At 42.2% G+C, this 19,680-nt stretch overlaps 2 protein-coding genes across 4 annotated transcripts in view; one reads left to right on the top strand and one right to left on the bottom strand.

Moving 5' to 3' along the window:
* Nucleotides 1-993: 993 nt before the first annotated feature.
* On the top strand, nt 994-13,248 carry IDH3G (isocitrate dehydrogenase (NAD(+)) 3 non-catalytic subunit gamma). Its single transcript, XM_007420466.4, has 14 exons — nt 994-1,138; nt 3,443-3,484; nt 4,396-4,407; nt 5,106-5,203; nt 5,346-5,458; nt 7,572-7,632; nt 8,008-8,140; nt 8,640-8,773; nt 9,227-9,329; nt 9,680-9,826; nt 10,783-10,877; nt 11,055-11,115; nt 12,455-12,550; nt 13,056-13,248. The coding sequence occupies exons 1-14, from the start codon at nt 1,070-1,072 to the stop codon at nt 13,056-13,058; spliced, it is 1,167 nt and encodes a 388-aa protein (XP_007420528.2). The 5' UTR covers nt 994-1,069; the 3' UTR covers nt 13,059-13,248.
* An 866-nt stretch (nt 13,249-14,114) lies between these two features.
* Nucleotides 14,115-19,680, bottom strand: part of SRPK3 (SRSF protein kinase 3) — a 30,962-nt gene continuing 25,396 nt past the window's right edge. For all 3 annotated transcript variants that reach the window (XM_088137773.1, XM_088137774.1, XM_025165533.2), the window contains 4 exons: nt 18,559-18,666; nt 17,516-17,585; nt 16,931-17,023; nt 14,115-16,310 (listed from right to left, as the gene is read on the bottom strand). In XM_088137773.1, the coding sequence (XP_087993899.1) occupies nt 16,126-16,310; nt 16,931-17,023; nt 17,516-17,585; nt 18,559-18,666 (456 nt within the window). In that variant the 3' untranslated portion in view covers nt 14,115-16,125. The remainder of the gene's footprint in view (nt 16,311-16,930; nt 17,024-17,515; nt 17,586-18,558; nt 18,667-19,680) is intronic.

The following is a 19,680-nucleotide window of genomic DNA, read 5'->3' as shown; positions in this document are numbered from 1 at the left end:
AGACATGGCTATAGAGACATGGCTCTGGAGTAGCCTCGAATGCTTTCCGGGTAGCGTTGGAGTGTTTATGTTATCCTGTTGGAAGCGGGAGGAGGAGGAATGATGAAGAGGAGAGCATAATAGGCGTTACCTTTGATACAGTCGGGAGAATTATGTCGCTTTCCTACATGATTTTGAATATGACCTAGGAGCCTTAGATATAGGGAACGAGTTCGCTTAAAATAACAGAATATTCTAATAAGATTGCCTGCCTGTATCGCTGTATTTTCGATTTGAGTTGCAGGACACCGTCAGCAGGCGTTTCTCTATCGCGTTCTATTTCGCCCACAAAGTTCGAGTGGATGGTAATTCCTAAAGCCTCCTTTTAAGTTCTTTTTCAGTTCCTCAGGTTACAATGGGAAGATGTGAACTGGGTGAAATCCTGTAATGCGGGATTCTTCTTGAACGCACTGCAGCATTTGGTTTGCACAGTTGGGATAAGAGGTTGGCTTTACTCCTGATATTTCAGGATTGTACAATTTGGCTTTTAAAGATAATTTTGGTGCAAACAGTTTTGTTTTATTGGAAGTTTACAGAAACAATCCAAGCTGTTAATCGAGGCTATTATACAGTCATGAGTAACGCATCCCCCACTTGACTACAGTGAGACATAATTTGTACGCATGTTTGCATAAAACCCAATGCAACACTAATAATGTTGCATTCCATTGGAAATACATTGTATTACAGCAGTTTTATCCCACCATATTCATATGATTCCAAGCGGTTCGCAATAATAATGTGTCTTATCACATTGAATTCTGACTAATAAAATAGTCACTGTCATACTCCGGAAGAACAGGAATGAAAAACGCAACTCGCAATTGAAGCTACAGAAGGAGGAAACATTTTATCTCTATGGAAAGAAAGACAAACCAGAGTGTCCCTTTTTTCAAGTACGGCGCGTGAAGCTTCTCACTATTCCTCGCGCGAGAACACGCCGACTCTCACGGGACTTTTTGCTAAGTCTCGCGATGTCTGAGTTTAGTGTCATCCCCTCTATACGCGTATCCCCGAAGGAGACTGAAGGATGGCCGTTTCGGTGGTTTTGAGCACAGCTAGGCAGCTCTGGAGGCCGACTCTGCTGGCACCTCGATCGGTGAGAGGCTTATTAACATCGAGCTTACGGGACGTGAAATCAAATGGGGCACTTCGGTTCGTTCAGGGGAGAAATGGGGGAACCGGTGCGATATTTCTGATTGGCTGGGGAGAGACTGATAGGCGGTGCAAACGGAGAAAGAAGCTTTTGCATTGGTTCGGCGTCCTGATAGGGGCGTTCCCAAATGGGTGTTCTTGATAGGCGCTTTCTATATTGGGGAGAGGGAGTAGTCGTCGTGGTCGGGGATTATGGCTCTGTTTGATTGGACAATCGAAATAGCTGCTTTTCAAAATGGGATGGTAAAAATCGCACGACTAAGACAACGCTTGTACGTCAGGCTTGTAGGATCTTGTTGGTTTTGCGAGAACAGGTTCACCAGCCGGCTCCGGGTGGGAAAAAAGTGCTCTTAAATAAAGGAGGTGTTTCTTGTGAACATGCTCTGGAACCAGGATCCTGTTTGAGAACAGAATTTAACTGCACTTACCCGAGACTTGTTCATTCCTTTCGTTGAATTTAAATGGAAAAAATGGCTTTGGTGTAATTGTTAAACGATTGATAGTCACAGGGAAGCCCTTGTTGATCTAGTAGAGATGTGTGAAATTGATCCTGTCTACTTTTGCACGCAGCCGCTCAAAGCCATTGGGAACTCACTGCTGCTCTTTAGTGGTAGCTTGATCTGCTGTTATGAAACAACGGAACGGTTTCCTCCTGTTTTATTGTTCACGTTGGAAGCAGTAGTCTGGTTAAAAAAACCATCTCATCCAATTAATTTTTCTGTGCGTTGGTATTGAAAACACAGAAACGAGTCATGGGGAAAAAAGAAAGTGGTAGCCATTGTTGAAAAGCATTTGTTATGTCTTGAGGGCCATTGCAAGTAATTTAGAGTGTATTTGCCTGTATTTGCTTTTGTACAAACTTTGCTGAAGCTTTTCCACATAAACTTTTGTTACTGAGCAAACTCAGGGAGGCAGTGAAGGACAGGAAGGCCTGGCGCAATATGGTTCATGGGGTCACGAAGAGTTGGACACGACTTAACGACTAAACAACATGTTCCTTCATATAGCAGGAAGGACATCCACCCTTTTTTCTACTCACTGGCTTTTCTGATTGTAGAGCAAAGTGTAAAGAAAGGGTAGAAAATTAGCCCTGAGTGTACCTTGCCATTCGCCCTGTTGCTTGTGACGGTTGGGTGGGATTACCCAGCAGGGCCTAAAGAACCACTGGTTCGTTACCTGTGTTGTTGCAGTATGGAAAGAGAATTCTCTCTGCAGGCCTGGCTGCTCATTTCATCTTCCTTCCCACTGAAATCAGTGGGAAAAGAGCTTTTTGTAACAGGCTTCAGGTCAATGTCAAATTGTCCCAGTTATAACCAGGGTGAAGGAAACTTTTATCATTTTTGGTGGACTTGTGAAAAGGCTAAACAATTTTGAGATCAGGTATGTATTGCTATTCAAAAGATTCTTAAAATGATCATTCAAAAAAAAACCAGAACGGTTCCTATTGGGCTTGATGGAGAAAGGACTAGAGAAACAACATGGATCCTTGCTTTTATATATGATCACAGCTGCAAGACTGTTATATGCGCAAAGATGGAAGGATTCACAAATACTTACCGTGGAAGAATGGATTATTAAACTAATGGACTTGGCTCAAATGGTGAAGTTAATAGCATTAATAAGAGATAATACTACTTCTAAATTTGTCTCCTCATGGCAACCCTTCTTAGATTACGTGCTTGTGTGGGGAAAAAATGAAGCTTTGACTGTGGGATTTAATGATTAGATGATTTGTTGATAGAAGTAATGTGAATTTGGATTAATTAGTGGTAAGAGATTAACCTTTTTTTAATTTGTATTCATATCTGTATTGGAGATAGTCGGAAGTCACTTTCTGGTTCATTTTTCTATCTGTTTTCACTATTTTAGTTTTTGTCTTTTTCTTTTAGTTCTATCTTTTCTTTGCTATATTTTCTGATTTGTATTTTAATTGTGCTTTTATATATCTCAGTAAAAGCTTAATAAAAAAAAATTGTCCCAGTTATAACAAGCTTGTGGCGAAATCCTACTGCCCCACAGTTGGTGAAACCTGAGTATAGAATTGCATCCTTAACATTTTTTGTGCATTTTGGTTTAATTTGAATTTGAGCAAAGTATGTGTAATTGCTCTGGTTGTCCCAATTTGATCTTTTGAAAATCACTGATGTGAATATATACAGATCCTGTTTCCCTCTTTTAAGAATCATAGACTTCTGGATTCCCAAGTGTTCTTCTCTTACCTCTCCTGTTTTTTCCCTCCCTCTCACAGGTACAGGCTATAATAGATGGCAATCGCAGGAACATTGCCTCGGTATGTATCATTTATGTATCTTTTACCATAGAAAGATTTTGTTGGGAAAAATCATACCCTGCTCCATGTTACAGCATTCCGCAACCTGGTGCGTTCCATTTTTGTTGGAATAGGTCCCACAGCAACTGTTTTAGATGGTCAGGCTGGGAGTGTAAGTATCATGAGGCACTGGACCATAAAGAATGTGGTTTTCAGTGTTGAATGTAAATCTTCTTTCTCTCTACTGAGTGAGCATCTAAAGAGACTGACTACTGGACTTCATCCAAAGTTAAAAACAATATATTCTAATCCAAGCCTGCTTCAGAACTGTTAGGAATTAGGAATATGTATAATAGGGACCTTTTCCATATTGCCCAGCCATGTATTCTGGCTGCTAAATTAAAGTAATTAGCAATTTGCAGGGAACTGATGAATAATAAAAGATCAGAGCGTGTGGTTGCAATTGCTTTATGCCACTGGAAAATATTTTCCCAGACTTGTTCCTTTGTTAACTTTTTAAAATGTCCTTATTTCACTCTTTCTTCAATTAAAGCTGATCTTTACAACCAGGTTGATTAGCTTCATGGTCACTTTTATCTTCAGATGAAACCTGGGTATCTCTGCAATCCTGAGTGATATTGCCTACTGGAAGTAAAATGTTGCAATTTGTAGTGCTATCATGGCTTGTTTTAGGACATGAGAAATTGTAAATGCATTGCCTGAATTCAGTATTTTATGAATATATTTTACAGTTTCTATATCTTGGGACCCTGTTATGGAAAGGTAATTTAAAAATGGTTTGGGTAATAATAACAAAATGCTCTGTTGATCCAAGATATTGTGATGCTTGATGTTACATTTTCTACGACTAAAACAAGTATTTTTCTTTTCTCTCTGCCCCACCTGCCCTGTTCCTGTCATATCATATACAGCAACAGAGTATCGTAAGTAATTTTCCTACCTCATCAGTGCTTAAAAAAAATTAAAGTGCTAGCCAGGGGATGGAGGCTGTCTCCTTCAGCTACTGAATATCCAAGAGAATTGCAAATCCCCATGCTGGGAAGTACCGGGCAAAGGAAATACTTACTTTTACATTTTTATTAAAAAGTGTTGTTGCGGGTTCAGAATTGATGGCAGAGGTCCATTGTCAAAAATCCTTTTCTTTCAGCTACTAGCTAGATAATCCCTAGAATCTGTGAAAGAGCTTTTCCATGCTGTTACTCCCAGGAATCCACTATAACAAAGAGACTGGATCTGAGACATACAGGCTAATATTTTATGACATCTGAAAACCATTTCCCAGATGAAAGACATATGCTGTTCACAGACACACAGCACCTTGCCAAAATATTCTGGGGCTGTAAAAATAGGCAACACAAACTTCTTCCTCGAAGCCCCAACTTCCCTGCCTCGCTTTGTCTCCCAAGGATGTCTTGCTCGTTCAGACTACCAGACAGTGCACAGGCTTCTTTGTCCCACTGTACTGTTTTTTTCCCCCCCCTTTGCAATGGACAGCCACAGGAAAGTTTTTGACAGTTCCCTGGTTTTCATGGATTGATGGTGATGCTCAATAATGCAGAGAAGACTGTGGATGGTTGGATTGTTTGAAATCATCATCTCTTTCTCTCTCTTTTCTTTGTAGCCTCCCCCAGCCAAGTATGGGGGTCGCCATACTGTGACCATGATCCCAGGAGATGGGATTGGGCCAGAGCTCATGCTTCATGTCAGGGAATTGTTCCGGTATTGTTTCTCTCTTTCCCCCTTTCTAGAACTTTGCCTAAAATAAAGGCAGCCTAACTTTGAACGTTCACTCCTGTTAATGCTGGAGACTTCCATTCTCTTTGGACTGTTTGGCCCAGAGATCTCTTTCTCTCTGCTCCAGGCATGCCTGTGTGCCCGTGGACTTTGAGGAAGTTCTAGTGAGCTCAGCGGCATCGGAAAGTGACATACAAAATGCCCTCATGGCTATCCGCCGTAACCGTGTGGCCCTCAAAGGTAATGGTGGTCCTTTGTCGCACATAGATAATCATGGAGTTGGAGGGGCTAAAACACAAGATGGAAGATGGACATTATCTGTGCTAATGTCGTTAACTCTGGTGGCACCTGGAAAGGGCTATTGTTCATATGGGGCACAGAAGTAGAATTGTACTGCTGAGATATGAAAAGTTAATGAAATCTGGAATGGAGGTGGAGACAGTCTCTTCCCATGTCCTGAATCCTTACAGTGAGAATAAAGAATCACAGTTGTCTTCAAAACTAATCTGAAGAGTTTTTAAAACCTTTCTTAAAAGGTATAGGTACTAAAATGTGTAAATATAATTCAACCAATTCAACCAATACTGTATATAAAAATCTATGCAGGATATAATAAAAAAACTAGCATGGATATGAATACAGAATAAAATACAAATGGGAAAAAAGGAAAAATTAAAATTTATCTACTTTTCTACAGTACAAAAGTTGTAGGTATATTGCAAATTACAACTCAATTTTTTAAACAATAAAGTAAACTTAAACAGCATGGATTGATATTGTCTGATCTTTCCTTTTTGTTAGAAGCCAATTCATAGACTGAGAGTTGGCTAATTTTGTTGAGGTGAGTCTTCCAGGAATGCACAGACACCTTCTTTGCAATAGTCCAGACACTATATAACCAAAACTCTGTGCAAATAGTTCCAAATTTGGGGGATATAGTTTAACAACACATTAACATCCTTAAACCATAACTTCCTCCCAAGGACTTGGTTCATCAGAGTAGTAAACTACCAACAGACATAAGCAAAGCATACACACTAATATACTTTCAAATGTATAGCATCTCCAACATAGGAAAGACAGTAACCAACGTTTTGAACAGCCATTGTTGAAAATATATCCCCGTATGATTTGTTTGTTGAATTACTCTGGTTTTTAAATCAGAAGACACTTATTTAACATTTCCAAAAATCCTAATGGGATATCTTAATTCTCTATTCCAACTTTCTTCTATCCTTTGTGTGTGTGTATGTAGCGATTCAGTTGATTTTTCCTATGATTTTTAAATAGGAATACTGTCAAATTCTCATGAGGTTTAAGGTCAGATCTTAATTTTTCACCCAATAATGTCCAAATATGTCTAACTTTTTAGGTGCAGGAAAAAGCCCAGGATTGCTACTCTATTCAGAACTAAATACTTGCTAGGATTTCAAGGACCCAGGTTCTGGGGTCGGCAAAGCATAGCTTGAGAGAGTAAGTCATGGCTCCTGTGTTACTGCTGAATGGCACCAACAGAACCCCCAGGTTTTTTTCAATTAAAAAAAAATAGGATCTCATGAGATGACCAAATAGCACAAGGTTACTCACTTTTCACATGAGTGCTACAAGATTTTGGCCATTTTAAGGTTTTTAATTTTTTTGATAGACAGATAGGATACACAGTAGTAACTGTTGCCTAGGGTCAGCAAGTTAGATAGCTGTTTCCCACGCTGATAGCAGACTGGATTTTGTCCCTGCTGGAGTCATGCATCATAGCTTGCCTGCTTGAATGTTGGTTCCGCTTAGATAGATCCAAGCATAGTGCCCCATGGGGGCTTCCACTGAGAGCATCTGGGCTCTTAATATTCAGCTTAATTCTAGAACAATCCAATTGGTGTAAAATATCCTGCCTCAGAATGCAGGGTAGACTTAATGATTATTCTGCCCCATACAAGCCTGTGGGTGAGTTTTGGGGAGATGGAGGGAAGACAGTGAGACAACTGTTTTTCCCCTAATGCCTGTTGGGAGTTAGACATGTTGTGGTTCATGTGGCCCCAGTTCTTTCTCTTCAGTCTGAACTAAAGTATTCTGGGTTTTGCTGTAACGTTGCTTAGAGTCATCTTTTGATTCATGCAGTTGGGAGAACCTTTGCATTCTCACAAACAGCTCTGGTGGTTTGGTGCTGCTTATTCCTATTCTGTGGCTGGAGGAACTGAGTTTAATATGCAGTTCAGGCCTTTGTCTTGTCATCCAAGAAATGCAAGAGTGATTCTATAGACGCTTTTCTTAAAGCGTCCTTCTCAATAGCTTAAGTTTGTCTGGACAGAAAGCCAGACCCCTTTATTCATTCATTTTCTTTTCCTGGCTTTTATAGGAAACATCGAGACAAACCATAACCTGCCACCTTCCCACAAGTCCCGGAACAACATACTGCGGTGAGATAAAGGCTCAATTTAAATGGCAGGCAGAGCTTTGGAACTAGTTAAGCCAGACCCACACAACGTGTCACTTTTCAGACAGCCCACCAGCCATACCTGTTGCTCCAGCAGCAACACAAGGAACCATTTATTTGACTGGGGTCTAGCATTAGACAGCCAGAGATAGTGGTCCATGTCTGGGAGACTACCTTTTGCTGATCGGATGTACAGTACAGCCTGTGGTTCGAGGCTGAAGGGTGAACAACTAGATTGAAGAAGAGGGGCGTTGCCTGTTTCTTTGCAGGTTGCATTTCTCCTGGTGCTTTCTTAAGCAGCTGGGAAGCAGACTCTCTCCACTGTGTGAGCTTCCCTTTTCCTTCTCTGTCTCTACAGCACTAATTTGGATCTCTTTGCCAATGTGATTCATTGCAAGAGCCTTCGAGGTTTGGCAACCAGGCACCATGATGTTGACATCCTCATTGTCCGGGAGAACACAGAGGGGGAATACAGCAGCCTAGAACATGAGGTGCTGATTTATACAGGAAGCTCGTGGTTTTATCTCTTTCCCCGTTTGTTCTGTTAGCCTCAACCCCATTTGCATGAGGGTAAATCTCTGTCCTGCAGGAGTACATTTGTTTGCTTTGCTGCATTGAGGAAGGGAAGGGAGTGGTGATAGTGCTGTACGGCAGACTATTGAACCCAGGGCTTTTCAGTGTTGAAGGATCAGAGGTGGTGGCCTGCCAAGTCGGAGACTCATGGACTGGGAGTCCTCTTTACTGGGAGCTGTCAGTTTGCAGTCCAGAGACTATCCTGCTATGTATTCTCAGCTCTTTCTCTACCTTCAAGGGCAAGCCAAAATCCTGGCAAAGACAGCAGGGGTACAGGCGAAACCACAAGCCAAGAATTAGCTTCTTGTAGAAATCCTCTGAGTCAGGATTTCAGTCTTCTTGCCCAGTAGGCACCAGGCCCCGCTTGGGCATGGTGGGTGGTAGAACCCAGGAGCCCTGATCACGCCCTTTCCACAGAGTGTCTCCGGCGTGGTGGAGAGCCTCAAGATCATCACGAAGACAAAGTCACTGCGCATTGCTGAATATGCTTTCAAGTTGGCACACGAAGCTGGTCGCAAGAAAGTGACAGCCGTCCACAAGGCCAATATTATGTAAGTCAGAAGATAGACTGAGTTCATGCAGCAGAGTGGTCCATTGTTGGTTTAACTGTGGTTTGCTGAAGAAACCATAATGGGCTGACTTCATATAACACGCTGAGCAAAAGCCAAAGAAACCAGCTCTAGCTTAGTATGAGGTGTGAACTGTATGAAGAACATTCTGCAGCCTAACAGTAACCAATAATAATAATAATAATAACCAAGCTTTGGGACAAGTACAGTCAGATATGGTGCCTATACGTGCCCCATAGAGACCCTTCAGCTTTAGGGTAATCTCCTTCCTCTGCTGCGGGGTGGGGGCAGGCTTCAGCACAGCTTTTTCTCCGTGTTCTCTTCTGATCCACAAACATTCTTACTCTTCTCTTGAAGCTCTTGCTGCCTCTGCTATCTTTGCTGGAGGCTAACCATTTGCTCTGGCTCATCAGCTCCTCTTTTCCTCCCCTAAAGGAAACTGGGTGATGGTCTGTTCCTGCAGTGCTGCAAAGAGGTGGCAGCTGGCTATCCAAACATCACCTTTGAGAGCATGATTGTTGACAACACCACAATGCAGGTACTTTGATGTTGGTTTAGTTTCAAGTCCGGCTGCAGCTGTAGGAGGCTGCTTTACACTGAGTCAGGCCCCTGGGCCATCTTGTCCACCATATTAACACAACTGGGAGGAGCTTTCCAGGTAGATTTATGGAGCTGTGCTTGGAAGTACATGGGACTGAACTTGGCAATCTGTAATGTCACCTCTTGATCAGGATTTGTGCCTTTTGTACATTGTGGACAAAAATGATTTTAGTTGGAAGTCTTTATGCATACTTTCAGGTAGATGTGGAGGATGTCACCCTGTCTCTCCTTAGGGTGGATAAGAGAAAGGCATGTTGCGATCACTCACTGCCTTTTTTGAATCTCCAGCTGGTTTCCCGTCCACAGCAGTTTGATGTCATGGTTATGCCTAACCTCTACGGCAATATAGTCAACAATGTCTGCGCTGGGTTGGTTGGAGGCCCAGGCCTGGTCCCTGGAGCCAATTATGGACGTGACTATGCGGTTTTTGAAACGGTAAGGTGTAGGAGGTGGCTTAGATTTTCAGAGGGATGGATCTCAAAATCAAAACCCAGTCATGATAAACAATGAGGCAGCAGTCATGGGCAGAGATCTTTCCATCGACTACTGCAGTATTTTCCAATTAGTTGGATGACAACACTGGCAGAATGCAGGGGGAGTCTAAGTGGGCTATGGGCTCATCAGCATGGTACAAGCACCTCCCGATTGGTCAAGCTTGATGAACTTTCAGCTATTCCAGCTGGAGGTGATGGAGCTTTGTAAGCAGCTGCAAGCAGCAGGGTGATCCTTTTCTCCAATAGTTGGTTCTTTGCTTCTTGATGCTGCAAAGAGGAAAAGGACAACAGGTGACCCAAACAGTAGCTTTCTTCTTCTTTGCTGCTGCTGCTGAGTGAATATCTTGTCCTCAATCCTTTTCTAGCTACAATTAAGCTCCCATTGTATGTTTCACCCTTATGCAACTTTGCAAGCAGCTGCTAGAAGCAAGATTCCCCCCCCCCCATTTCTCTTGCTTCTGCCTGCTTATAAAGCAGTAACTGTCTTATAGAACACAGCTATGCTCAGTTGGCCCTCCTCCACCTTGACTTTTAGCTTTGCCTTTCAGCCACTCCTGACTGGTTTGCATTTTGAAACCCTAGCAGCAGAATTTACTCCGAGTGCTATTGCTGCAGTTTTTTGTATTCTTAAAACTAGCAGTAAATCACAGAATTGGTAAGGACTAGTTAAACCACTGAGTTCCATCTCTTTCTCTGTTCAGAACCCAAGTTAACATAGCACGACAGAATACCTTAAATGTGTTTTCCCTGAAAAAAGTGGCCTGTTTTATTTCTATCATGGTAGGACCCAGGTTCTTTGATACAATTATTGGTGGGACATAGCACAGAAAAGGTTGAGGATTGCTTGTGATTACTGAAAATATCACTTGTGTTTTCCTTTATCCCCCTATTCCACAGGCCACACGCAATACTGGCAAAAGTATTGCGGGCAAGAACATTGCGAACCCCACAGCAATGCTCCTCGCCAGTTGTATGATGCTGGATCACCTTAGGTATGTAGTCTGAGGGTAAAATGAAGGACCAGAATATACTGATGGATTCCTAAGAGGAAAGATGACATCAGAATGAATAAATACATGCCCCAGAATCTGCTGCCATGATAATGGGGATGGGAGAAGAGAGACTGATTTGGGTTGCTGCTCCTAAGAAAGATCTGTCATCCATTGCAGATTGCACAGCTACGCGTCTGTGATCCGCAAGGCAGTCCTAACCGCCATGGATGATGTGGAAGTGAGTTGCTCTTATCCTGCTTTGGACAATCCTTGATCAAAAACATTGGGAAGTGATGAAAGTTTTTTTTTTTTTTAAATCTGGTCGCTTCTCCCTGGACTTTAAGTTACCAGTGTCCTTAAAATCCCCTGGAGAACTGGGAATGGGTTTCTTGATATTGGAGGGAATCTCTTTGGGTGTATTGGCCATAATAAACATTATATTACACAACATACTGGAGGGAGCAGAACCAACATGTTTTCCTATTCCAGGATGGAATTAAAGTGCTCATCATAATTCCCTAGAGAGAAATTGGCAGCAGAACCTAAGCTCTTTGAGTTTTCTCAACTAAAATGGTTGCATAGTAGATGAAAACTGACAGCCCATTTGATGTAATGGTTAAGGTTCCAGGCTAGAAACCAGGAGACTGTGAGTTCTAGTCTCATGTTAGGCATGAAGCCAGCTGGGTGACCCTGGACCCGTCACTCTCTAAGAAGCAGGCCATGGCAAACCACTTCTGAAATTTTGCCAAGAAAACTGCAGGGACTTGCTCAGACAGTCACCAGGAGTCAACACTGACTTGAAGGCACCAAAAGAAAAAGAAAAAAAGTGGAACCATTTTTCTGAATATAAGGGTGGATTGATAGAAAATCTACATAGCATTATAGGGCCAGTTGGATTTTTTGGAGAGCTTCTCCAAGAGTAGAGAGTGAAATCTGTCCTCACAAGCCTTTGATCTGCAACAGTGGAAAGAACTGCAACTGGTCCTTCTCTAATGATGGAATTTTGACATTGGAGAGGACAGAAAGACATACCAGAAAAAGCCATGGGATTCACGGGATGTCACATTCTGTTTCTTGACTTCCTCCCCAAAGTTGTGGGGCAGTACATCAACATCCCAACTGTAGACAATGTGATTCATACTGGTCCCTTTGGGTACAGCAGAAAGGCAATTGAAACCAAGAATGTAAAATCCAAATCAAGAAAAGTCCGCCCCCTCCCACTCCTGTCTGCCTGGTGACCACCACCAAAACCTAAGGAGGGGAATTCCACCTTGGGTTTACTGTGCCTAAGATTAATGACACGTGCATGTCAGATAAGCCTAAACACATTCTTCGTACATCTTACTTTACCTTGGGAGTTCCCAACCCATCCTTACTATAACATTTCTTCATTCTCTGTAAAAGTTTAATTTTATGTAACTTGGTAAGATCCTTACTTATGCCCCCCCCCCCCCCCCCGCTTGGGAACTGTAGTTGTAAAAGGCCAGCACTGGACTTCAACTGTGAGGGACCTATTGCTACAATGCAGTTGAGAGTGAGGCTGGCTTAATGTAATTTCTATATTTTCGTCTCTCTAGACCCACACGCCGGATATTGGGGGCCAGGGTACCACCTCAGCAGCTGTTCAGTCAATTTTGAAACAGATCACCAAGCCTAGTTCTAACCTGGCACAGGTAAGAGACTATTAGGATGAAGTTCCTAGATTGGGGGTGGGGCTGCAGTGGCAGTTCACGAATTGCTTGCTTGGGCTACAGAGCATGCAGGACATGGACATAGCTGCATTTATTTTTAGCAGGGAGTGGATTTAAAGCAAAGGGGGAAGGGATGGTGGGCACAGGTGTTGCAGCCTTCTCCAATATGATACTGGTCACATAGATTGCCTTTTACTCCCATCAGCTCTCTATGACAGAAAGTTTGGAAATTGTGACCCAAGGCAGCTGGACGATGCCTGATGGAGAAAATGTTCTAGGGTTTTTTATGGTTTTACTATAAAAAAAGCCAAGGAAAATGTAGTCGAGGTCACTGTAGGTAGGACCAAATGTCACCTCCCCTGCCCTAGATTTTTCTCTTGCAGGGTGGCGATTTCACAGTATACTTTTCATAGCCTGACTCTGTCCTAAAAGACTGGACTGATAGTCTCCATCTAATGCTATTAACACATTTGCTTTTTTTTAATAGTGAACGAAGCTCAAGACCAAAGCAGACACCCATTCCTACTTCAGTAAAAGCAAAGGAGCAACTCTTTTGAATGGTGTAGACCTTTTCATTTCAAACTATTCAAGTACAGTATCCCTCTTCTGTATATAGTGTGTAAGTTAATGTTGCCCACCCAGCTCCCTGAACTAGAGATAATAAATGTAAACAGAGAGGTCTTTTGGACTCTTATTTTTAGTCTGGTTGATAGAAAAACACAATAATAAAAGTAAAATGGAATATCACGGAATAAAAATGGATATTGAAGTATCCTGAAGGTGGATACAGTCAAGGTCTGGATAACAGTAGCCAGATCACGTACTTTGAAACAGAACTGGCTATTCAGTCGGGAATTGGGAATGTTGTGAACCACATTGCAAAAGAACTATATTTTGATTTTGAAAATAAAAGCTCAGACTTACTACAATGCATTTTCCCCCAACATAGGAATAATATACATAATAATATATATTTTCTAGTTTGCTTAACTCTAGTGCTGCTGGCAGAATGGAGGTTCGAAGGAGCCATTGGGCTCTACATCTTATTGTCTCCATTTTGATACACAGAAGGGTTAGATAAGTTTTCTGGTAGTAACCAGAAAATGACCTAATTTGATTTTACAGGCTTCAATAAATGTTATTTAAAAAATAAATACAATAAAAATGCCTTAATTTTTATAAGATCTCACCAAACGTGAGGTAGTGTAAAAACGTTTGGAGCTCAGTGACCACCAGCTAGAGGCATCACACTTCACTCACCGTTGCATTAGATGCCATTTGCACAGAAGGTGATGCTAGCAATTTTAATGTCCTTTTAAGCTGGTCTTGCTCAACTGTCCAAATTTGTTCTAAAATCCATGCTGAGTTCTGCAGCAGGATTACTTTTCTTTTAAATGAGAACAGCTGTATTAATTGTTAAGACAGTAACACCAAAACTGCAAACATTTTTTCATTTCAAAATCCTTGTCCTTGTAGGAAACTCTAACTGGGCTGTTCCTGCTCCCATCCCTGTTACAGTTTGTCCGCAGAAAAGAAGATCCAAACGTTATTGCAAATATTTTAATGAAAAATTCTGAATTCAATCCCTGTAACAGCACAGCATTCAAAACACCTCCACACATACTTTCCCCCAACACTGGCACACATGGGCCTCCTCTAAAGCAAGGCCATGGCTTCTCATCAGGGAGATAACAGTGCAAGAAAACAGCGTTGCCTCGCTCTCACTGGGTTTGGTTCTGGTGCAGCTCAACTTTGGTATAAACAACATTTTCACCCAGATGTTTCCCATTCACTGCCACAGGTTGAGACTGGAGTGTTCAGGAGAATCAGAACCACGTCTTCTAGTTCCAGCTTTACACCACTGACTCCAGACTGACAGCTGAATTTAGTTTCCACAGAAATAGGAATCTAACTCCAACCGACTTTGCTCCAATATTGTATCTCTAGGAAAAGGAAGGGCGTGGAACATTGCCTTTACGCCTGGCTCCAGATCTTTATTTCTTTCGCATTCCTTTCCTTTCCTAGGACACTCGGGAGAGGAGTGGGAGAGAAAGGCTTATATGTAACAGTTCTCACTTTTCCTCCCCTATTCAGTGCATCACAAACAATAGGTAGGCTCCATTGTAAAGGCACAAAGTAGCTTGAATATTTTGCTCATCTGGGTCAAGCCTTTGGGAGCAGCCATTCTTTCGCTGAAAAAAAAAATGCTAATCACAAGTAGCAAGTGTTGAAAATCAGGACAGGAGTTGCAATAGCAGCCCAAGATGGCAACAATTTGAACAACCCCAAACATCCACCATGAAAATACACTAACCGCACACATACAGCTAGCTTGCTTCCCCCCCAAGTTCTGCAAACACCAATGATACGAGGATTATTCTCTATTCCTAATCATCTCAAAAATTGGATAAAAAATGGGCTAAAGGAAATGAAACCGTGTAGAAGTAAAAACATTGGACATCACAAGGCATATAGAAAAACCAGACTGCTAAAAAAATTACTACATACCTTTGCAAAAATGTTTTCCCAACCGCAATGAGGGCTAGAACTTTTTTAGTTGAGGTTCTCAAAATACCAAATTATGAGCAGTTACTCAGCCCCTGAATAGTGAAGAGCATGCATATTAGGGGCTGTAGCCTAGTAATATGAAGAAGGAACCATAAATGCTCATGGAAGGAGGAGGGATACTACTACATCTTTCTATTTATTCAGCTGTTGATCACAATTCTGGAGAATCTTCCCAGCAAATGCCTGATAGCATTATCTAGGTACTGAGAACCCACTGGAGTATGAATCCTTCCTCTTCCACTTTGCTACTGACATAGTTCTACTTCTTTTTCCATGGGCTTCTTTCTCTCACCCCTCTAAATACTTCCACTTTTGAATTTCTACGTCAACATCATGTAACTCTACAAAACTTCATTCACTTGCGTAACAGGTTTTGCTCAAAAAAGGCCACATTTCCTAGAGGCTTAGAAGTTTGGGCAGGGGAAGGGATATATTTTCTTCAGAAAAAAGCTTTTGAATAAGAAATCGGCAACTGTTTCCAGCTTCTTGCTCCAACACTCAGGCACGTCCAACTCACCATCCACCTATTAATACCTTGCACATATCCATCCCTCTCAAACTACTTTTCTGCCACACTTGTTTAGTTTAAGGGTGGGAACCTTTAAACATATACCTTAAAAGGGAGAAAAAAATCTGCAAGTAATCTCAGAATTGGTTAAAAACAGTCAAACAGCATCAATCAATCAACGGCACCTAGAGAAGATGGCCATTGTCAACCAAGAAGGCATATGCAACGAAAGTGTGGGCAAGGGATCCCGGTCATCTTCCATTTGTGCTTCAGAAGTAGCCACAAAGTGATGTGTGGGATTCCAGTCCAGCCATACAAACCCTGGTTTAATCAGCCAGAGTCTCCAATCTTGGAACTAAGAGGAATTCTTCCTCCCCACATCATCACTCCAGCAAAGAGGGCTACACCATGAGCCAGGAAACTCCATGTGGGCCAGAGTCCCCTTACTTCATCAATCAGTTTGCTTGAGCAAGATTTGTCCCTAAGAATTTAGCCATGGGTGCTCGAGGCACTGGGCAGCTGTAGCACGCTCTTCTGGGATGTACTCCATCATGGGCAACAGGAAGTCCGTGAACTGGGCTGCTTGTTCAAGAGGCCACTCATATTTCTCCACCAGGACCTCGTAGAGTCCCCAGTGCTTCAGGTTCTTTATGTGACGTAGTTCCCCTGGCAAGACAGGCAAATGAATGGAAAAGTTGGAAAGGCCTCAGCTGACACGGTAACATTGTGAAGTGATCAGAAGACAGATCTAACATATTCTATGTTCACCATTTGTACAAGGCCACAGGTACACGAGAACATCTAAGTACATCATATTATATGTTAATCAGAATGGAGAATATGGTCAGCAGGTCATATCTTAAAGGCACCGACAAATAGCAGTGACATAAAGTGTTAGAAGCTGCTTCTGCATGAAAGCAACTTCATTCTAGATCCCACCACAATAAACATTGCAACCTTCATGCAATTTACTGCAAGTGGATAGACCATTGTTTCTACTAGTTCATCAGAAAGCTTAAATTTTTCCAAGCTTATTTCACCCTATACCAGGTTTTGTTCAGTAGAACTTTACCTTTCTCAACCCTCTTCCTATAAGCAAGCTTTGAACACATATGTACTGGAACAAAGTTTCCTCTAAAACTGTTCCTCAACCTTGACCACTTGAAGATGTGTGGACTTCAAATCCCAGAATTCCCCGCCAGCATGGTCCACACATCTTCAAGTGGCCAAGGTTAAGGAACCTTACTCTAAAAGATCACCCTCCAATGTTACTTTTTCCAACTTACCTCGCCGATTGAAGTACTCACGCGAGTAGCGCCCTGAAAGAGCAAAGTGGGGGGGAATATCGCCAAGTAATTCAACAATGTGGGCAATATGATCTGCAAGAAGGAAAGCATCAGTGCCATGAGGCCACGTATGGTGCGACCACTCAGTTATATTATAGTCTATGAATACAGGGGAACTCTGGAGTTATAAGCCTGAGACACTGCCTGCTATTTCCAGATCTCTGAATATCTGGCTGGGGATGCAAATTGAAAAAAAAGAATGTCAGGTAAAGAACCTATGCTGGATTCCTCCTTGGTAGCAATATAAAAGATGGTGAGGGATAATTAATGTGGAGTGATCTTGGACTAACATATCCCTAGAAATCTTCACCTGCCCAGTTCAGATCTATATGGGTTCTCCATTTCCCTTTCCACACTGAAACTCTGTTTTCTCAGCATTTCCTTTCATGGCCAGATTTTCAAAAAAGGTCAGTCCAGTTCCTTTTCCCAGCATAACCCTCCAGTGTTCCAGCACGCTACATGCAAATCTGCGGCATCACCCCACACCCACCACCCTCCTTGGTTCAACGAGCCAGTGCTCTCTACCTTCATCCCTTGTATAATCTTCTCCAGAGTGAGGTTCAAAGAGATAGTCCCCGGTTGCCAACTCAAAAGCCTGCCGAATAAAAGAGAGAGGGAATTTATGCTTGTCTACAGGGATAATAGTACCCGTGGAGCTAAAAGGTATCTCCCCTTCCCCAGAGCCCATGATTTTTCAGATGAATCATCTTTAGGATTCCAATTCTCAACCAATTCGTAACACTTCATCAAGAGCTATGAGCAGTGCTTGAATATTTGTTTCATCACACCCTAAAAATCAGATCCCAAGGCTACAAACAGGAGGACTGCACTGGCATGATTTTTACGTATTATTCAGTGGTCATCTAAAATCAGCTTCAGCACACGCGATTACATGGTTAGCTTAAGGCTGGAATCAGCAACGTGCTACTCATCAGCACCAGAGAGTGGTAGGTTACCCCCTCAGACTACTGACAATGTCATCGAAGATTTCAGGTGATTTATCCAGGTTGTGACTCCTAAACACACAATTCACACGCGTGACTTGATCATATTTTAAAAGCATCACAAGAAGCTTTTTGAAGTTGTTTACTGTGAGTTTAAGAGTATCTATCTGTCCATGAAGTATAGGAAAAATCTACCTACTGGTTTTGGGTGATTAGATTAAGATTTCTAAAATAATTCATTTAGGATTTGATAAGGGCTTTTGTTCTGTTTTACTGCTTTAAATGCAAAGTTATTATCTTATAAATACAAACAAGCAACTACCTAACATTTTACATATTCAACTTAAAACAAGTTCGCTTATTATCACAACCACCACAGGGAGGTGAAGAAACTGTGAGCCAGTTGGTTTATAAGGTAATGAATTAGGTGACAAAATTACTTGTTGTTGCAAGGAAATTCACAGCAGAACTTGAAAAGTATGTCAGCCAGTGGTTAGCTGCAAATTACACTGATAGATGTGTTGGAATTAAAAATCTATTCTATCTATTCTGCATAAAAGCAATTGCCAGCAGAATTTGGCTTAAAAGTAACACAGAAGTTGGGGAAGAAACCCTTGAACGTACCATACATGCTGTACTCCAGATATCGGCTGGAGTGCTGTAGACGGCACCAATCAGGACCTCCAAAGCCCGATATTGGCGAGTCTGAATGTCTTCTGTAAAATGCTTGTGCTAAAGAAATGAAGCACAGAATGAAGAGCCATCCACCCCCTTGTGTGTGTGCACAGCATACATCCTCCACAAGTCAACTCTTTGGACAACGGACGTTTGAACAGTAACCCAAATACAGTGGTACCTCGGGTCACGAATGCTTCTGTTCATGACCAATTCGGGTCATGAACAGCTCCGTTCGCAAAATTTTGCCTCCGTTCGCGAACGCCGGATCGGGTGACAAACAGGATCCACGGCCATTTTCCCTCCCGTGACACGTGGTCGTGGCTTCCTGTAGGGAGGGGGACTCTCCCTCCAAGCAATAACCGCCTCCCCACCCGCCTTCCTGTCCTCCACGCCAGAAGTCGCGTTGAGCAAGGTTAGCGTTCTCTCTCTTCGTACTGTATTTTGTTTCATATTTTTGCAGTTTAAAAAAACAACAACATATGGTTCAGAACGGATTAACCGTAATTACATTGAACCTTATGGGGAAATTTGATTCGGGACACGACCAAAATCGGGTCGCGACCAAATTCGGAGGGGTCCGAACAGATTAACCGTATTTACATTGAACCTTATGGGAAAATTTGATTCGGGTTGCGACCAATTCGGGTCGCGACCAGAGTCGCGGAACGAATTAAGTTCATGAACCGAGGTACCACTGTACTCTTCCCGCCATGTCTAATTCCCCCAACAAGACCACCCACCCCAATTTACTTCCCCAAAATGGCTCTCCCAGCAACAGAGCCTGCCTTGCTCCTGATAACAAATGGCTTTTGCCAAACTTTTGTATAATTCTTGCGCTCGGGACTATCAATGCATTTAATATGTTAAACATCTGCCACCTTCTCACTAAAGTTTGAGGGACTAACGAAAATAGAAATGAAGCATTTGGAATCTCTTCAGCGAAAAAAGAAGGCATGGAAAGCTTAAGGGTGAGGAAAAACTGATTCGTCATTCTGAAATTTCCTCCACAGCACAATGAGAAAAAAAACGGAGACATCCCATGGAGTCTCAAAATAGAAGACAGCCCTT

This window comes from Python bivittatus, unplaced genomic scaffold (genome assembly GCF_059951505.1).
Source record: "Python bivittatus isolate LINGU-HERP-01145 unplaced genomic scaffold, Pbiv_v1 ctg000220_np1212, whole genome shotgun sequence".
NCBI classification, from domain to species: Eukaryota; Metazoa; Chordata; class Lepidosauria; order Squamata; family Pythonidae; genus Python; species Python bivittatus.
This window is presented reverse-complemented; position numbering and strand designations above follow the sequence as displayed.